An 18,522-nucleotide genomic window follows, 5' to 3' on the forward strand; every position below is an offset into this window, starting at 1 on the left:
GATTTAACACGGAATAGAATTTACTCAATTGCACTTACTGGCTGGGATTGCATCTAATGAGCTGAAGAGATAGGTAGTTGCCTGCCATATTCACACAAGTCCCAGCTCTCTCCCCTTGCTCCCACCTCACCCCACACGGCAGCAGACACTGAAAGTTTTTGGCCAGCAGCAAGTGTATTGAACCAATTCATTTGCCACTTTCTGCAAATTTCCAGACAAAAATCTATGGTATTTGCTGATCTAATGATATTTACTAATCAAATGATATTTACTGATCATTGGATGGTAGTAATGCTGGTTGCTGAATGTTTCAAGTCTCAAGAACAAAAATGTTTAGAAACTTCACGGCTTGGAAGAATGCCTGAATTTTGCTGGCAGGTTTAAAAAAAAGATAAATTACAGATAATGACAGAGATAAATGTAATTGAAGTGTCATCTTTCCAGCTGAACAGTGTAACGCGACATTTCCAAATAAAAGATGTGTAAAGGGAAATTGATTTCCAGCATTAAGCAACTTCAAAGTATGGATTTGAAGGGTGAAATTTGCCTGGATGTTCATATTTTCTTGCCTGAAACAGTATTCTGTTCAGACAGACTTCCTTGTTGAATGTGTCCGATAGATTGATTGTTAAATGTTGACTGTATTGACTCAACTGTCACATTAAAAACTGCACATCTTTAATTCAGCAACAGTTGCACAGAATTTTTATGACAATTGGTTTAATACAGTTGCCATTTTGTGATTGATCTGCAGGGTGTACTTGCATGCATAATGCATGAAACAAAGTGTATACTTTAGAATCACATCAAATAAAGCAGTATCCACTAGTTTATTAGTCAGATAAACTAGCCTTTAAAGGGTACTAAATCTAAATGATGAAGTCAATTATTTGATTGTATTTTCTCTTACTTTGTGTCAATTTTAATTTGTTTGACTTTTGTTGAGCTGGTCCTTATTCTTTTTGTCTATACTTCTCAGGGGGAAAAAAATCAGCTGTCTTTAAAAGAAGAACCATAAAACACTGGTGATAACATAAGAATGAACAACGTTATGAAAGCAATAATGTCATTGCAATACAGTTTGTCTTCTTTTGAATATCTCTTTAGTTGTCCTACTACTTGGACTGTTGCAGATCTGTAATATTTTAAACAACTAATCCAAATACAGAGACATAAAAAACATATTTGGAATACTGCATCAGAGAATAAATCAATGTGCAGGTCCATCCTCTTACACAATGCAAACAGAAATATACTGTATTTAGTGACCGAGTGCAAAGAAAAACTACAAAGGCTGGGCAAAGATCAGCCTTCATGTTTTCTTTTTAACAGATACAAAAGATAAGATGAACATAGGGATAAAAGGATCAGCTGAATATGATCAAGTGCATTACCGTAGCCTTGAGCAAAACAGGATTTAGATCTGGTACAAGACAAAATCAAGTGCAAGAGGAAATCCTGAAGAGCCAAAAGCCACATCAACCTTCTGTAATGAGAGAATACACCAATGCCATCACATCAACTCTATCTTAAAAAGTGAGAAAAGAAAACTTCAAAATGTGGACAAAAATCAAGACTGATTTGAAAAGGCCAGCTGTGTTACAGTAACAGAGGATGTTCACGCACAGAATAATGTGCTATTGCTGAACACCAGACCACTGCAATTCAGGAAGTAGAATTTCTCCTTCAAAACCAGAGATTTTAATCAGCTGCCTCGTTAACATTTCCGATTTGATTCATAGTTGGTTAGAAAAACAAAATGTAAACTCCAAGATTATTTGTTTTTGTCAGGCAAAGTTCTGTTCATTAGGCTTTTGGCATTCTTCAGAACACCATGGGTGAATGACTAATGGGGGTGAAGAGTTAATCACGTACCATGCTACATCTTGTTCAAGGAAGGCTATTGCAGAAGTTTCTACAACATATACAATTGCACATAACACCCTGTGTTACAAATGTTTGAAAACACATGACCAATAACTAAGTACATAGTTCATGGTGTTGAGGTTCCTATTTTTAGAGTCTTCTTGACTATATCAGAGTCCACTTCTGTTAATATGAATTAGTTGTCTTGCAGACAAAATTTAAGAAAACAATTTCTATCCATAAGCTAGCAAATTTGGTCAGCCTTCTGGATCATAGTGCTGTTTAATGGCTTTATACTATCGTCTTTAATCTCTTCCTGTGGCAAACTACAGGACTTCAAGTGTGCATTTAGTGGCACAAAATCAATGTTTGTTATTTTCATTCTGTAGCTAATGGCAAATAGGAAAATTGCTACAGCAGAGTTTGCAACCAGTCCTTAATATAAGACTTGTACAAATAAATATTTTTTCTAAAAGTTGTTTGAATTTTTTGTTTAAAATAGTGGTCAATATTTTTTTTCCTCAGATGCTAAATGCGATTCTGGAAGATTAATTGAAGAGTAAATTCATAAAATTCAATTCTCCAGCAAAAATTACTGCAGTTTTGGCTTTGCCAAGTCTCAATTTAAATTAAACATTTAAAATTCTTCCTACTCTTGAAGAGTTCAGAGTTGCATCCTATTTTGCAAATAATAAAGTCACTGCTCACTAAAAAACATTTCATTAGAACTCCCAGTCTGTGGGTTCGTCTCGATTGGCTGCCCTTTCAAGTCGATGAATTATGTTGTTCAGATTCGCCATCTTTGCATGCCGCCTCTGGATACTTTTATTTAACTTTGTGCTCGACTGTAAAGCAACCACATCGGTGCCAGGGATCAAGCACTGCCCCTTTGAAATGGTAGGCACTGACGGAGAGATGGGAGCAGAAGAGATCGGCACTGGAGAAACTGGCATTAAGCCTGGAGAAGATGCTGCAGAAGGAGGATTCAGAGTCACCTCCAGATTACCACATGGAGGTTCAGAGAATGCTTTGAAACTGTTAGGGTTTAGGCCATTGGTTTCTGTAACTTTTGGCGCAGAAACGCTTGCATTAGGCTTTGGCGAGTTGTCTGGAGACATGAGGTCCGAGGAGTTAACATGAATTTTCTCATAATTAGAGGAACCAATGATCAAGCACTGAGGATTCTGGATATGCAGCACCGTGGTAGTCTTTAATGAATGTGTCTCGTGGTTGCAGCCTGTCCCTACTCTCTCCTGTTTTACAGTGCCAGGGAGGCGTACAAATGAACCAGCACTTCCTGTGTCATTTTGAATGCAACAGGTATCACAATGGTCATAATCCTCTTCTTCACAATGCTCACAGAATTCCTGTTTAATCTCCCTGTTCACCACCTCATCTGCCTCCAATGGTGGTCGTTTGTCCTTCATTTCAGTAAACATGGCTTTCTTGTCTTCTGGCTCAGAGTCAGAACTCTGTGGTGGACCAACACTAAGAGAATGATTGTGGATTGTATACCCTCGATAACTGGTTGGCTCCTGGTCTGTGTCATTCTCCTGAAGATCTTCAACAAGTGTTTCTCTTCGAACACGTGACCTACAGAAGTGAAAATATCAGTGGTTAGGACAGCATTAGTTATAGCCTCATTAAACAAATTAGTAGGTGATCTGAAAATTAAACCTGAGAGGAAAAGAATAACTGGTGATTTTTTTTGCACTATGAGGTGATTCATTCACTTTAGAAGCATTGATGTTTAACTTTAGAATCACTTCAAAATCATTCAAATATTTCAGCATTTTTGTTGTGTCCCTTTTTTTTGTCACTATAATCACTGTGTGATAGTTTAGGATCCTTTCCCTCAGGGCTATTGAACAGGGTCACATGTTGCCCTAGAAAACACAGAGCTCCTGGCAGAGTTCTTCCTCAAGAAGTAGGGAATTTCATTTTCTGCTGATGCTGCGTGGCTCCTCTCACTTCTGAGTGCCTTTTTCAATGAGTTCAGAGTTGTCCAGGTAATTGGAATTAGCCCAGGATTCAGTGAGCTGGACAATCTGGATGCATTTCTGTACAGCAGGGGTTGGATCTTCAAAGTGAATTCCAGGTTCCAATTTGGTGTTTCAGCTGCACTGCCTGTGACACTACTTTGAAGTGCAACCGGACGAATTGGTCAGGAGACACCCTCAGAGTCAAGGAAACAGGAGCTTTCTGAGTGGCACCAGCAACCGGGAAGACAGCAGCTACCATAGAGATCTATAAAGCTAGAGCAGGAAGCTCATCAACTGGCCAGCAAGTCAAACTCAGTGGAGTGAAGCCAAGGCAAAGAGAAACTGGTGCTTGCTGGCCTCTCACATTTGAAAAAATAACGTCAAAGGAGCCTACTTGAGACCAATGGCAATCTCAGCAGCCCTGGACTAGAGTGAAACATCTGTTCACACTCACCAAAGAAAAATCATTGAAAATTGCGCAGGACCCTTCACAAGCTCCTTAAGGGGCTGTTAATTGGCTGCAACTCAATTCCTCCCTCACTGCCAGCCCTTTGAAAACTATCAACTGTCCCAGAGGCACTGGTGTCCTGAGACAACCTTTGGCAATGCGATTCCGAAATGCTGCCTGTACTGGATCCTGACCCTACATCCTTTGAAAACTCAGTCCCATATGTCTGCCAGAAAGATAGCAGATGGAATTTGACTGGAAAATATGTACAATGGAATTGAATTTCATTATCAAATACATTTTTATACTGTTATATGTTATCCTTCAGTCATTGATTAGGTCAGAGATTTCTAAGGCCCAAATACACAATCATTTGAACACATTAACCTAACATGAACTGTGAACATTTTATATACAACTGGCAATTTGCTTTTTAAAATGATCGACCATTTAAAATGAGAGAATCTTGTTATATTGGCCGTCAAATGCAACTGGAAAATTTAAAAGACTTGTTAACAAGAAAATAGCTCCCGCAAAAGCTTCCGATGAAAGCACATTTAATTCGCACCACACTTTCACTTGAAGATCAAAACCCAGGACAGGCCTCGAAGATGACAGTAACATTTCTGCCTGTTGTGCAATGCCATAGAAAAACTGCAATAAAGGTTCATCTGATTCATCCCTGGGACAGCAGGATTAACCTAACTGGAGACACGGAGGAGACTCAATCTGTATTCTCTGGAGTTCAGAAGACTGAGGAGTCATCTTATTCAAACATGCAAAACTCTAACAGAGCTTGATACAGGAAAAATGCATTTCCTGCTTGGGATTCCAGAAAAAAAGGGACATGGTTTCAGTACAAGAAGTTCATTTAGGACTTAGATGAGGACGACTTTTCTACTCAGAATGGGAGTTAATATTTGGAATTTTCTACTCTAGAGTGTTGTTGAAGCTTAATCAATAGCAATGTTCAAAACAGCGACTGATAGATTTCTAGATATGAAAGACATCAAGCCATTATTAACTGATTGTGTCATCAGGAAGCCCTTGCAAGACTGGAGTCAATGGAAATTAGATAAAGTCTACACTGAATAGAGTAATATCCTGCACAAAGGTAGTTGTGATTAGTGGAAGGAAATCTTTTTAATCTCAAGACTTTACTGCAGGAATTTCTCAGACAACCGTCCCAGGCCCAGCCATTTTCAGCTGCTTGACCAGAAACTGAATTATGTTAAATATTATGTGTACAAGAGCAGGTCATAAACTAGAAATCCTGCAGCGAGTAACTCACATCCTGACACCTCAAACCATGTCCACCATTGACAAGGCACAGGTCAGGAGTGTAATGGAAAACGCCCTATTGTCTGGATTAGTGCAACTCCAAAAACAGTCAAAGATCAACGCCTTCCACTTGATTGGCACGTCCACAAATACCCATCCCCTCTACCAATGACACTCAGTAGCAGCAGTGTGTACTATTTACAAGATGCACTGCAGAAATTTACCTAGCTCTCAGACAGCACCTTTCAAACACACAACCACTACCATCTGGAAGCACAAGGGCAGCAGATACATGGGAATACTACCACCTGCAATTTCCCCTGCAAGCCAGTCACCATAAGACCATAAGACAATAGGAGTGGAAGCAAGGCCATTTGGCCCATCGAGTCCATTTCGCCATTTAATCATGGCTGATAGGCGTTTCAATTCCATTAACCGGAATCTCCCTGTAGCCCTTAATTTCTTGCCAGATCAAGAATTTATCAAACTCTGCCTTGAAGACACCCAATGACCCGGCCTCTACTGCGCCCATGGCAATGAATTCCACAGGCCCACCACTCTCTGGCTGAAGAAATATCTCCTTTATTTCCATTCTCAATTGACCCTCTCTAATTTTAAGGCTGTGGCCATGAGTCCTAGTCTCCCCAGCTGACAGAAACAATTTCCCAGCGCCCACCCTTTCTAAGCTATGCATTATCGCGTAAGTTTCAATTAGTTCTCCCCTCAACCTTCTAAACTCTAATGAATACAATCCCAGGATCCTGAGCTGATCATCATATGTTAGGCCTATTATTCCAGGGATCATCTGTGTGAATCTCCGCTGGACACGCTCCAGTGCCACTATGTCCTTCCTAAGGGTCTAACCAGAACTTTATAAAGTCTCAGAAGCACATCGCTGCTTTTATATTCCAACCCTCTTGAGATAAATTACAACATTACATTTGTTTTTTTTAATCATGGACTCAATCTGCAAATCAACCTTTAGAGAATCCTGGACTAGCACTCCCAGATCCCTTTGTACTTTGGCTTTAGGAATTTTCTCACTGTTTAAAAAATATAGTCCACGCCTATGTTCTTTTTACCAAAGTGCAAGATTTTGCACTTGCTCACATTGAATTTCATCAGCCATTTCTTGGACCACTCTCCTAAACTGTCTAAATCTTTCTGCAGCCTCCCCACCTCCTCAGCACCACCTGCCTGTCCACCTAACATCATATCATCGGCGAACTTCGCCAGAATGCACCCAAGTCCCTTCATCCAGATCATTTATATATAAAGTGAACAGCTGCGGCCCCAACACTAAACCCTGCAGGATCCTACTTGTCACCAGCTTCCATTCTGAAAAAAAACATTTTATTCCCAACTCTTTGCCTTCTGTCACCATCCTGACTTAGAAATATATCACTGTTCCTTCAGTGTTGCTGTGTCAAAATCCTGGAATTCCCTTCCTAATGGACACTGTGGGTTTACCCATTCCACATGGACTGCAGCAGTTCAAGGCAGTGGCTCCCCACCACCTTCTCCTTGATGACTGGGGTTAGGCAATAAATACTGGGCAACATCCGCATCCGTGACTTTAATTTAGAGTCATAGAAATAGCATGGAGAAAGGCACTTTGACACAACATTTCTGAGATAAGCATCAAAATCCATCTATTCTAAAACCATTTTTCCAGCTTTTAACCCATAGCCTTATATGCTATACCATCTCAAGAGCTTATTTAAATCTTTCTCAAATGTTTTGAATGTTCCCGCCTCTATCACTCTCTAGCAATGCGTTTTAGATATCCATTTCCTCCAAATCCCCTACTCCTTACCTGAAAACTGCATTTTGGTTCTTGGCCCCACTACTAAGGGGAAAGTTTTCTCCCTATTTACACTGCCTGTGCTCCTCGGAACTCTGTACAGCTCAATCCGGTCCCTCCTCAGCCTTTTGTACCCCAAGGAAAACAACTAAGCCTGTTTAGTATCTCTTCAGCCCAGGCAACGTCTAGGTTTGATAAAATGGGGACAGTGCAGAAAAATGGCATGAAGGTAAAAGATCATCCATGATTTAACTGCACAGCAAAGCAAGCATGAGGGGCTGATTGGTCTACCCTTATTCCTAATTCTCAGGTTCCTATGGAGACGGAATCTCTGCAGGTACTACCTGGGGTCAGCAAGTGCACACACGTGACCTTTAATTGGAACTGTGACAACTTCTCTCAGTTGGATGAAATTTTCAACACTTTCAAGTCTTCCACACCCCAACATTGCTGTTCTTCTTTAATCTACCTATCCAAAATCAGAACATGATGCACAGTTCTGCTTCCAATACCTCCCCCTCCCCCGCTTTCCTTCTAAGCTATTCAGGTAGGGAAATAAAGACTGACTATAACAAAGCCATAGGTCAGTGAGCAGAAAGCAATGTTAAACTATTAAGATTTTAACAAGAACAACCACAGAAAATTGAAAATTAAATTTATACTAAGGAAACAAAATTAAAATATGCACATAATTCCATCTGGACAGAATGCATTTAAAATACCACAGAAGACCATAAACATCAAACTATAAGATAAACCATAAGAACAGAATTAAGCCACTCGGTCCATCAAGTCTGCTCCATCATTTAATCATGGCTGATTATATTTCTCAATCCCATTCTCCTGCCTTCTTCCTGTAACCCATGATCCCCTTACCAATCTTTGTCTTAAATACACTCAATGACTTGGCCTCTACAGTCTTTTGTGGAAATGAGTCCCACAGATTCACCTCCCTCAATCTGAAGAAATTCCTCCTCATCTCAGTTCTAAAGAGCCGCTCCTTCACTCTGAAGCTATGCCCTTGGTCCTGAAGATCTGGACTCCAGGGGTGGGTCTCGGTTCCGTGATCGGTCAATAAACACACCTGTAAACGACACTTTGTCAATCACACAAACAATCGTTTATTCTTTGATACGGCTGGGTCGGGAGACTCTGATTAGCCCAGAAGTATGAGTACTCCTAGACCACCAAAAGAATCCGATGACTTACAGAGTTTGCATGGGTTTATATACATTGTTCATAGTCAGACATGGAGCATGATCACATAGTAACAACCAATCAAATCGTGTGAGGCCCTCATGCATTTTTGCCTTAGCCTACCACGATTTCTTGTAAACAACCTGTTCTTAGAATTGTATTTGCCCTGCCTGTGGTTAGGGTTAAACCATTAGTTCTGCAATCGGATCTACATCAGTCTGCAGTTTCTTGTTTCTGTCTGGTTCAGTGCAGTTTAACAATGCAGAAGCCATTTTGTGAAGCTCCTTCAGCCATTTTGTCCTACCTCCCAGATGCTCGCATCCTCACCTGAAGACTTTCCCCTTTTAGAAAATGATCTATGCCTCTATTCTTCCCATCAAGGTGCACAACCTCATACTTTCCCATTATTGTGTTCCATCTGACACTTCATTGCCTACTCTCCTAGCCTGTCCAAGTCTTTCTGCAGCCTTCCTGCTTCCTCAACACTACCTGTCCCTCCCCCTATCTGCAAGCTTAGCAACAAAGCCCTCAGTTCCTTCATCCAGATTGTTAGCGTATAACATGAATAGATATGATTCCAACACTGACCGTCACAGAACTCCACTAGACTGCCATCCTGAAAAAGTCCCTTTATCCCGACTCTCTGCCGATACTATTCCCATAATACCATGGGCTCTTAATCTTATTTAGCATCTTCCTCTATGGCACCTTGTCAAAGGCCTTCTGGAAATCCAAATAGTTAATGTCCACAGGCTCTCATTTGCCTAACTTGCTCAATATCTCCTCGTTTGTCACATTTGTAACACATTTGTCAGGTATGACCTCCTCTTGACGAGGCGATGCTGACTCTGTCCTATTTTACCATGCACTTCCAAATACCCTGCAATCTCATCCTGAATAATGGACTCTGAAATCTTACTGATGACCAAGATCAGGCTAACTGACCTAACAGTTTCCTGTCTTCTGCATCCCTTCTTTCTTAAACAGGGGTGCTATGTTAACCATTTTCCAGTCCTCTGGGTTCCTCCCTGACTCCAGTGATTCCTGAAAGATCACCACCAATGCCTCTACCAACTCCTCAGCCATCTCCTTCAGAACTCAGGGGTGTGGTCTATGTGGTGTGAATGATTCTCCACCTTCAGAACGTTCAGTTTCCTCAGCACCTTCTCCTTAGTGATGGCCATTACACTCATTTTTGCTCCCTGACTCTCTTGAAGTTCTGGTATGCTCCTGGCATCTTCCCCTGGGAAACTGATGCAAAGTATCTACTCAGTTCATCTGCCACTTCTTTTCTCCCCATTACTATATCTCCAGCCTCAATTTTCCAGTGGTCCAATGTCCACGCTTGGCTCTTACCTTCTTGAATATCTTAAAAATAATCTCTTGCAATTTTCTTTTAAATAGCTAGCTAGCTTACTTTCATATTTTCATCTTCTGCCCCCTTACTGAATTTTTGGTTACCCTCTGCTGGAGGATACAATCATGTTAAATTTAGACACAAGTTTGTTTAAAAGCCCATTCACATCATTATACTAACCTGTAGTTATGGAACCAATTGATTACTGTGTTAGTCTTACGGTTCAGTTGAGAGGCTAGGGCCTCAATGGTCTGTTGAGAAGGGTATGGCTCTAACTGATAGGCTTTCTTCAGGGCCTCCTTCTCCTCAGGAGCAAGCACCACTCTGGGTTTTTTGACCTGGTAATGATGGAATACTTGATGCTGAATGCCAGGACTAGCCGATTCTGACTGGGTGCTCGGAGAATCACTATCAGATCCACCATTTATTAATCCGTATCTGCGCTTCAAATAGGCTGAGGAGAAGTAAACAGAAAACAATTAGTGCAATTATTGTTCAGCCCCCTCACTGCCGGTCACTTCCACCTATTGACCTGCTCTAATCCCATTTTCCAGCACTTGGCCCACAGCCTTGCTTCAGTGCTCAGCTAAACACTTCATGGTTCCTGCCTTTACCACCCTTTGAGGCAGTGAGTTTTAGAGATCCACCACCCTCCGGGTGAAATATTTCTTCAAACAACCTGTAAATCACAGAAACTGCTCGATAAAAAAACTCAGCAGGCCTGGTAGCATCTATGGAGAGAAAGCAGAGTTAACGTTTCAGGTCCAGTGACCCTTCTTCAGAACTGATGGTAGCTAGGAAAAGGTTGGCATTTATACTAAAGATGTGGGGGAAAGGGAAGGGGGAAGGAATAAACGATAGATGGTAATGGAGCCCAGGGAAGGAAAAGTAGTTTGGACAAAGGAATGGGTAAAGGTCAGCTTGAGGAATCAATAGTTGCTAATGGGGACAAGTAGTAGCTAACAATGGGATGTTTGTGGTAACAGCCCATGTGATGACAAGGCCTGGAGTATGGAGACTGGGGTAAGGACATGGGAGAAGGTGTTCAGGCCCTAAAACCATTGACCCTGAAGGCTGCAGGGTCCCCAAGCAGAAAATGAGGTGCTGCTCTTCCAGCTTACGCAGAGCTTCACTGGAGCACTCCAGCAAGCCTGAGACAGAGATATTGGCCAGGGAACAGGTGTGTGGAAATGGCAGGCAACTGGAAGCTCCGGGTCTTTTTTGCAATAAGAACATTGGTGATGTGCAAACCAGTTGCCCAGTTTATGCTTCATTTTCCCAATTTGGAGGAGATCACATTGTGCTCAGTGAATGCAGCAGACTAGATTGAGAGACAAACACTGACCCACCTGGAAGATGTGTTCGGGTTCTGGATACTAAGAAGGGAGGAAGTAAATGGGCAGGTGTTATCCCTTCTGCAGTTGCAGGGGAAGGCGCATGGTTTGTGTGTGTGTGTGCGTGTGTGCATGCGTGTATATTAGGTGTTGCGAGTGAAGGACGAGTGGACCAGCATTTTCCAAAGGGAATGCTCCTTGCGGAAGGCTGAAAAGTGAAGGGAGGGGACTGTGTACCTGGTGATGGCATCCCACTGGAGGTGGCAAAAATCCCAGTTAGTGATCCTCTGGATGTGGATGCTAGGGAGGTGGTAAATGAGGACGAGGGAGACCCTATCGCTGTTATGGAAGGGAAAAGAAGAGGTGAGGGTCTAAGTGCAGGAAATGGGTCAGACATGGCTGAGGGCCCTGTCAACAATGGTGCTGGGGAATCTTGGTTGAGGAAGAAGGTGGACATTTTGGAGGAGCCTGTAGAAGGTGGCATTATCAGAACAGAAGCAATGGAGACAGAGATACCGGGAGAATGGAATAATATCTTTACAGGAAGCAGATCTTCCCCATATATACAAACCTTCTCCCAATTACAATTAGTTCTGAAGAAGGGTCATTGAACCTGAAACATTAACTCTGCTTTCTTGCCACAGATGCTACCAGGCCTGCTGAGTTTTTCCAGTAATTTCTGTTTTTGTTTCTGATTTCCAGTATTTGCAGTTTTTTATTGTTCAGTGTTTAACTTCTTAGTCACCTGCTCCTTACCATAAAACTGTGCCCCCTGGTTACTGACCCCTCTATTAAGGGGAACAGCTTCTCCCTATTTACTCTATCTATTCCTCTCATTACTTTGTACACCTCAATCTGATCACTGCTCAGCCGCTCTGGTCCTGCTCTAGTGCAAGTCAGGGATGGTTTGTGACTTGAAGAGGAACTTGCAGCTATGTAGCTACAGTCCTTGTTTTTCCCAGTGGTAGAAAGCATGAGTTTGGAAAGTGCTGTGGAAGCTGTCTTGGTGAGTTCTACAGTGCAAACCTTATAATGGTATATCTTCCTTCACTGTGTACTGATGATGGAGGAAGTGAATGTTTAAGGTCATGGATGTGGTACCAATCGAGCAGGCTGCTTTGTTCTAGCTGTTGTCAAGTTTCTTGTTTGTTGTAGACAAATGGAGAGTGTTCCATCACATTCCTGACTTGCTTCTTGTAGACAATGGTAGTAATTGCAGGGGTCCGGAGGTGATTTACTCATCATAAAATGTCTCTGACCTGCTCAGGTATCCAGAGTATTGTGTGTGCTAGATAAGTATCTGATGAATGGGAATCCCCCAGATGTTGATGATGCAGGATTCAGCAATGGTAATGCCACTGGACTTTGAAGGGAGTGGTTAGGCTCTCTTTCTGGTGATAATCATTGCCTGGCATGAATGCTACCAGCTATTTAACAGGCTAGGTTTGGACATTCTCCAGGTTTTGCTGCATAAAGACCCAGAATTTTCATTAGCTGAGTGGTTGAAATGGAACTGAACACTGTATAATCAATGAACATCCTTCCATCTGACTTCATTATGGATAGAAGATCATTGATGCAGCAACTGAAGGCGGCTGTTACTAGAACATTGCTCCGAGCATGTTCTGCAGTCATGTCTTGGGGTTGATGTGATTGACGGATAATGACAAGCATCTTCCTTTCAGTTTTTAGATTAGATTAGATTCCCTAAGGAAACAGGCCTTTCAGCCCAACATGCCCACACAGACCCTCTGAAGAGTAAACCACCCAGACTCGTTTCCTTACCCTATATTTACTCCTGACAAATACACTTATCAGTATGGGCAATTTAGCATGGTCAATTCACCTGAGCAGCACATCTTTGGATTGTGGGAGGAAACCCACACAGACAAGGGGAGAATGTACAAACTCCACACAGACAGTCACCCGAGAGGGGAATCAAACCCAGGTCCCTTGGCGCTGTGAGGCAGTGGTGCTAACTACTGAGCCACCATGCCGCTCCAGTAGGTAAGGCTCAAGCCAATGCAGAGTTTATCCCAAGGTCTTCAATTCTGTAGCATTATTACTCAATCAAATGTTGCTTTGATGTCAAGGGCAGCCACTCCCACCTCAACTCTGGAATTTAGCTCTTTTGTTCATTATTGGATGAAGACTATAATATGGTGTGGAGCTGCAGTAATCGGACCTAACCATCCATAAAGGGGTTACTGAGTGTAAGTGCTTCTGGATATCATTATTGATGATATTTTCCATTACTTTGCTGATGATTAAGAACAGACTCTCAGAGTGGTCACTGTCTGGATTGGATGTGTCCTGCTTTTTTGTGGACACTACACTCCTGGACAATTTTCCAAATTATCGGGTGGATGCCAGTGTCATAACTTAACAGGAATAACACAGCTAGAAGCATAGCCAGTTCTGGACACAAATCCTCAGGACTACACTCAGGACATTGTCAGACTCCACTGCCTTACGATAAGCAATGTCCTCAGCCATTTCTTCTTATCATGTGTGAGAGGAATAAGACAACGTTCAGGGTCGGAATAGCAAACTGTAGTAGACGGTTGGCAGCTGGACTGGAGAGAGAGAGCTGAATGGTGGCAAAGATTGTACAGAAGATAGGAGCACTAGGACATGAAAACATTGAAAAAAGCAATGGGTTAACATAGCTTGGGATCTGTGAATATTTGGGAGTGATCTGTTGCATTTTATGCTCTGCTCCTCCATTCTCTTTCTCTGCTTGCTCTCACTCTCCAGCCTGACCTCTTCATGTTTATTTTCCTTTCTGCAGTATTCCCTCACTCACCATGTACTTCAAAACTGTTCTATCTGTACATTCAATCTCTTTCTCGCCCCTTCCCTTCAGCTCCAAATCCTTATGCTCTTCCCAATTTATCTCACATCTCTTTTAGTGACTTACTGCACATCAATAATTAGGACACACAAAACCAGTATGAAGCCAGCATAGGATGAGGAGGTAGCTAAGACACAATGGGAGAGTTCAAAGGACCTGTGCAACTGAAGAATAAAAGAGGTCATGGTGAGAAGAACAGAAAGGATAACAGGAAGACTGAGTGAGAAGACCAGGAAAGTTAGGTTTGGTCCGGCCAGGTTTGGGGGCAGGAAGAGAAAAACACCATTTTAATTTCACTAACAAGCTCTCAGAAGTGAAGAAAAATAAATGTTGCATTACCCCTTAATTTTGACAAACTAGAAATTGGTGTAAAAGGACAACAATTTCACACGATTGGGAACTGAATCAGAGATGGCACAAGATAGATCTTATTAGAAGCAATTAAGGGGTGAGGATCTGAAATGAAGTAGCTGAGTATGTGGTAAAGCTAGGCTCAGTTACAGCTTTCAGAAAGGAATCAAAGATTTGAAGAACTTTTTTTTAGGTCTATGAAGAAAAGCCAGAGGAGCCCATGTACAATGGTCCACATGGTCTCCATGATGTAACCATTTCATGATTCTACTCTATCAAAGCATTATCAGCTCAAGAGTTTTGAGCAGGCATATGCTGGAAAATGTGGCCCACATTGTTCAGGGTGAATCAGGGTGTAAAGGGGGAAGGTCAGGTGGAGTACACAGGAGGTCACCTTTTCAGTAAAGTGTACTTTCAGATCATGAAGTGCTTTTGATACCCAATTACAAGCAGTTTTCTTTATTTACTATCTAAATATATATCAACTAGTAAGTGGGTCCCACCTCTGACACTGTTCATATTTAACCCAGTTGCTGAAATGAATAAAATGGTGTGAGTGTGAGTCACCATGGACATTACAGACACACAACTGCTGGTGGTTTGATCTGACGGCCACCATACCTCAGGCTAGGGAAGAGATTGAGAAGGATTGAGAAGCCAGTGTGTGGGAATTGAACCCACGCTATTAAATTAGATTACTTACAGCGTGGAAACAGGCCCTTCGGCCCAACAAGTCCACGCCGACCTGCCGAAGCGTAACCCACCCAGACCCATTCCCCTACATTTACCCCTTCACCTAACACTATGGGCAATTTAGCATGGCCAATTCACCTAACCTGCACATTTTTGGATTGTGGGAGGAAACCAGAGCAGACACGGGGAGAATGTGCAAACTCCACATAGAGAGTCACTTGAGGCGGGAATTGAACCTGGGTCTCTGATGCTGTGAGGCAGCAGTGCTAACCACTGTGCCACCGTGCCGCCCACAATTGTCATCACACTGTTTTGCAAATCAACTGTCCAGTCAACTGAGCTAAACCGACTCCCACAAAATGATACTAACCATTTAGCATAATCACAGGAATCTTAAAAGGTAACAAGTTGATCAGCTAATTGGAGCGGTTCAATCTCCCGTACTTATCAAGGTAGGGTCAAAGTGTCAGCCACGGCTTAGTTGATAGCACTCCTGCCTCAGTTCACTCCCAGGCTCAAGCAACTAAACCCAGGCTGACACCCCAGTGCAGTACTGAGAGAGTGCCACACTGAGGTTCCGTCTATTGGATGAGATGAAGCTAAGATCCCATCCACTTGAAAAGGTGGATGTAAAAGACGGCACTAATTTGAAGAAGTGGAGTGAACCGACTATGTTTCATCAATATTTATCTCTCAATCAAGATACAAAACCGATTTTCACATGATTGTTTGTGTTGCTGGATACTGACTGGTGTGCTTCCTACACCACAACAGAGACTACAATTAAAACATGCTTCTCTGTTATGAAGCACAGTGAGAATCTGTTCTGAAGAAAATTCACGTTGAACTTGAAGTGCTAACTCTGTCCCTCCCCAGATGCTTTCGCACCTGCTGAGTTTCTCCAGCACTTTGATTTGGAACTGAATTAGTTTTTATTAAAGCAGATAGAGGTGTTCATGGTCATGAAGTGTGTTTATAAAAGCATACACTTTTCCTCCTTTTCAAATTTTCTGTTATTTTTATACAACAACAAAGGAGTCCTTCTTAAATGATCAAAAAGAACATTGAGACACAATTACTTGTATTTTAATTACGATTGGCCTAAGTATGAAAGCCAAAGACTGTTTACTTAACAGTATGTGATAGAGAAAATAGGTCTGGACAGAAACAACAACTTCATATTATACAGACCAGCTTTGTTTGTAGAAGACATTAGTATCCTGAATCTAGCAGCGGGAACACTGCTGTACTGTTTATACTTTCAATTACAGTACTTAAAAATCACAATGTATAAACTTGACCAACAGTTACACTTCAAATCCTCTGGAGGGTGTCTTGGGTTAATATTTCTTGCTGCATCCTACAATGGTTTTATTGTGCATTCACTTACCACCGACAAAATACAGATGATGGATTAACACCGGTACACCCACTACATGTGTACCACAGTAATTTGAAATAATAACTTCATGAAATATAGGGAATAGTATCCATCCTCTTAAGGTAAAGTACTTAAACTATGTAAATTAATAATATATCCAATTTTTGTTTCAATCGTTCACACCATCATTATTTGCTAATATCCAATTCAGGTGAAAGCCTTTGTTAAAATATTTTGAGTTGAGAACTTCAGTAAACAGGTAGTCTTGACTTCAATCATACATGTACTTTAGCTATCACGGACACAGAGATAAACTGTTTTAGCCAAATTTCAAAGATGACTTGGAGTTACAGAGCTAGGATGTAGGGTTCTCTATGAAGACTCTCTATGCTGCTGGTGCCTGAATGTAGCTGGGGGCTGTATATGTTGTCTGTAGCACACAGTTTAGCATCATTAACTCATTATTATGGGGTTGGAAACCTCTGAAATCAAAGCTTCTTACACAGACACAGACTTTTGATAAACATCAACGGGAAACATTGTTACTGCTGCAAGTATAGTTTCTACATTATGCATTTCTCTGTAAATTTGGAAAGTTGTTTTTTATGTTATGAACATTGCTTTCAATTTGAAGGGCACAATGTTCCCCCTTGCTGGTGAGAGGTGGTGAGGAAGTGAAATAATGAGACATACTGGGCTTTCAGGGGAACTCATTCCCTTCTTGCTATGTCAGCAATTAAATTCTGAGAGAGAAGGTCCATGGGTGACACTCTGAAATCATCAACAATGAATGCTCCTAAATGGTCATTTAATGGCCACACAAGGTCTTCAACTCGCCACCTCTCTGGCTCATCTGCCTCTGCGGTGAGGTGAAAGGTTGCTAGTTTCCCCTCTAACAGCCCCAATCTCAAGGTAATTGGAGGCATGAATGGGCGAGAAAGTGGCCTCGAAAGGGTGTACCCCAATCTTGTGAGAAGAAAATAAAGCTTTACCTTCTCACAGTGAATCCCCTGACGATTAGACCTTGTGTGGTGGAATTTAGGATCCAGAATCTAGTGACCCACGTCGCCAGTGTTGAGGCCTGTGAGATGGCGAGATATTCGTCCTCACTTGCCTGTCAGCTCTTATTGGGCCAAATGGTGGATCATATGGTGAGCTTTTCTACCTGTGACAGAATGGCGGTATACTCACCATCCAAAATACATCCACAAAAGTAGGAAAAATGCCTTGGGTTTTCCTGGTTAATAAGAATTCAAGCCTGTTTGCAACCTGCTTACTGATTATATTTACTAGCCATTCAATTTTAATCAACTACACATTTTTACAAATGTATGAAATCTGAAGCTAATTTAACTTTAGTTGTGATGGACACAGATAAATGGTGTGCAAGATTTCTAAACTGATTAAGAAATTGGCTTCACTTATTAAACATTACAGTTGGTGTGTGAGGGAGTGAACCTGCTTTGTTGAAAACTGTTAAAAATTTCTAATAAATATTTTCCAAGGATAGGGTGTCAGACCCTGCCAAACATTGCTGGTGTGTTAAAGTGAGGATATGATCCTGAGACTGGGCTACTTGGTCAATAGCATCATGTAGAACATGCAAAATACCTTTAAAGTCAACTGTCTGTGTGGGATTTGCACATTCTCCCCATGCCTGCGTGGGTTTCCTCTGGGTGCTCTGGTTTCCTCCCCCAAAGATGTACAGGTTAGGTGAATTGGCCATGCTACATTGCCACAGTGTTCAGAGGTGTGCAGGTTAGGTGCATTAGGGGTAAATGTAAAGTAATAGGGTGGGGGTATGGGGTTGGGTGGAATACTCTTCGGAGGGTCAGTGTGGACATGTTGGGTCTAATGGCCTGTTTCCACACTTTAGGGATTCTATGATTCTATACTGAAGATGAGGGAAGGAAGGAAGAAAGAATGCAAGAGAGAAAAATGAAGTGGGAAATGTAATTGCAAATTTTAAAGAAG

At 41.8% G+C, this 18,522-nt stretch overlaps 1 protein-coding gene across 8 annotated transcripts in view; it reads right to left on the bottom strand.

Annotated features, from left to right (window-relative positions):
* Nucleotides 1–882: 882 nt before the first annotated feature.
* cux2b (cut-like homeobox 2b) overlaps nt 883–18,522 on the bottom strand; it is a 327,451-nt gene continuing 309,811 nt past the window's right edge. For 7 of the 8 annotated variants that reach the window (XM_060843611.1, XM_060843610.1, XM_060843609.1 and 4 more), the window contains 2 exons: nt 10,116–10,389; nt 883–3,459 (listed from right to left, as the gene is read on the bottom strand). In XM_060843611.1, the coding sequence (XP_060699594.1) occupies nt 2,589–3,459; nt 10,116–10,389 (1,145 nt within the window). In that variant the 3' untranslated portion in view covers nt 883–2,588. The remainder of the gene's footprint in view (nt 3,460–10,115; nt 10,390–18,522) is intronic. The other variant, XM_060843617.1, reaches the window with a different exon arrangement.

Source organism: Hemiscyllium ocellatum, chromosome 24, assembly GCF_020745735.1.
Source record: "Hemiscyllium ocellatum isolate sHemOce1 chromosome 24, sHemOce1.pat.X.cur, whole genome shotgun sequence".
NCBI lineage: Eukaryota > Metazoa > Chordata > Chondrichthyes > Orectolobiformes > Hemiscylliidae > Hemiscyllium > Hemiscyllium ocellatum.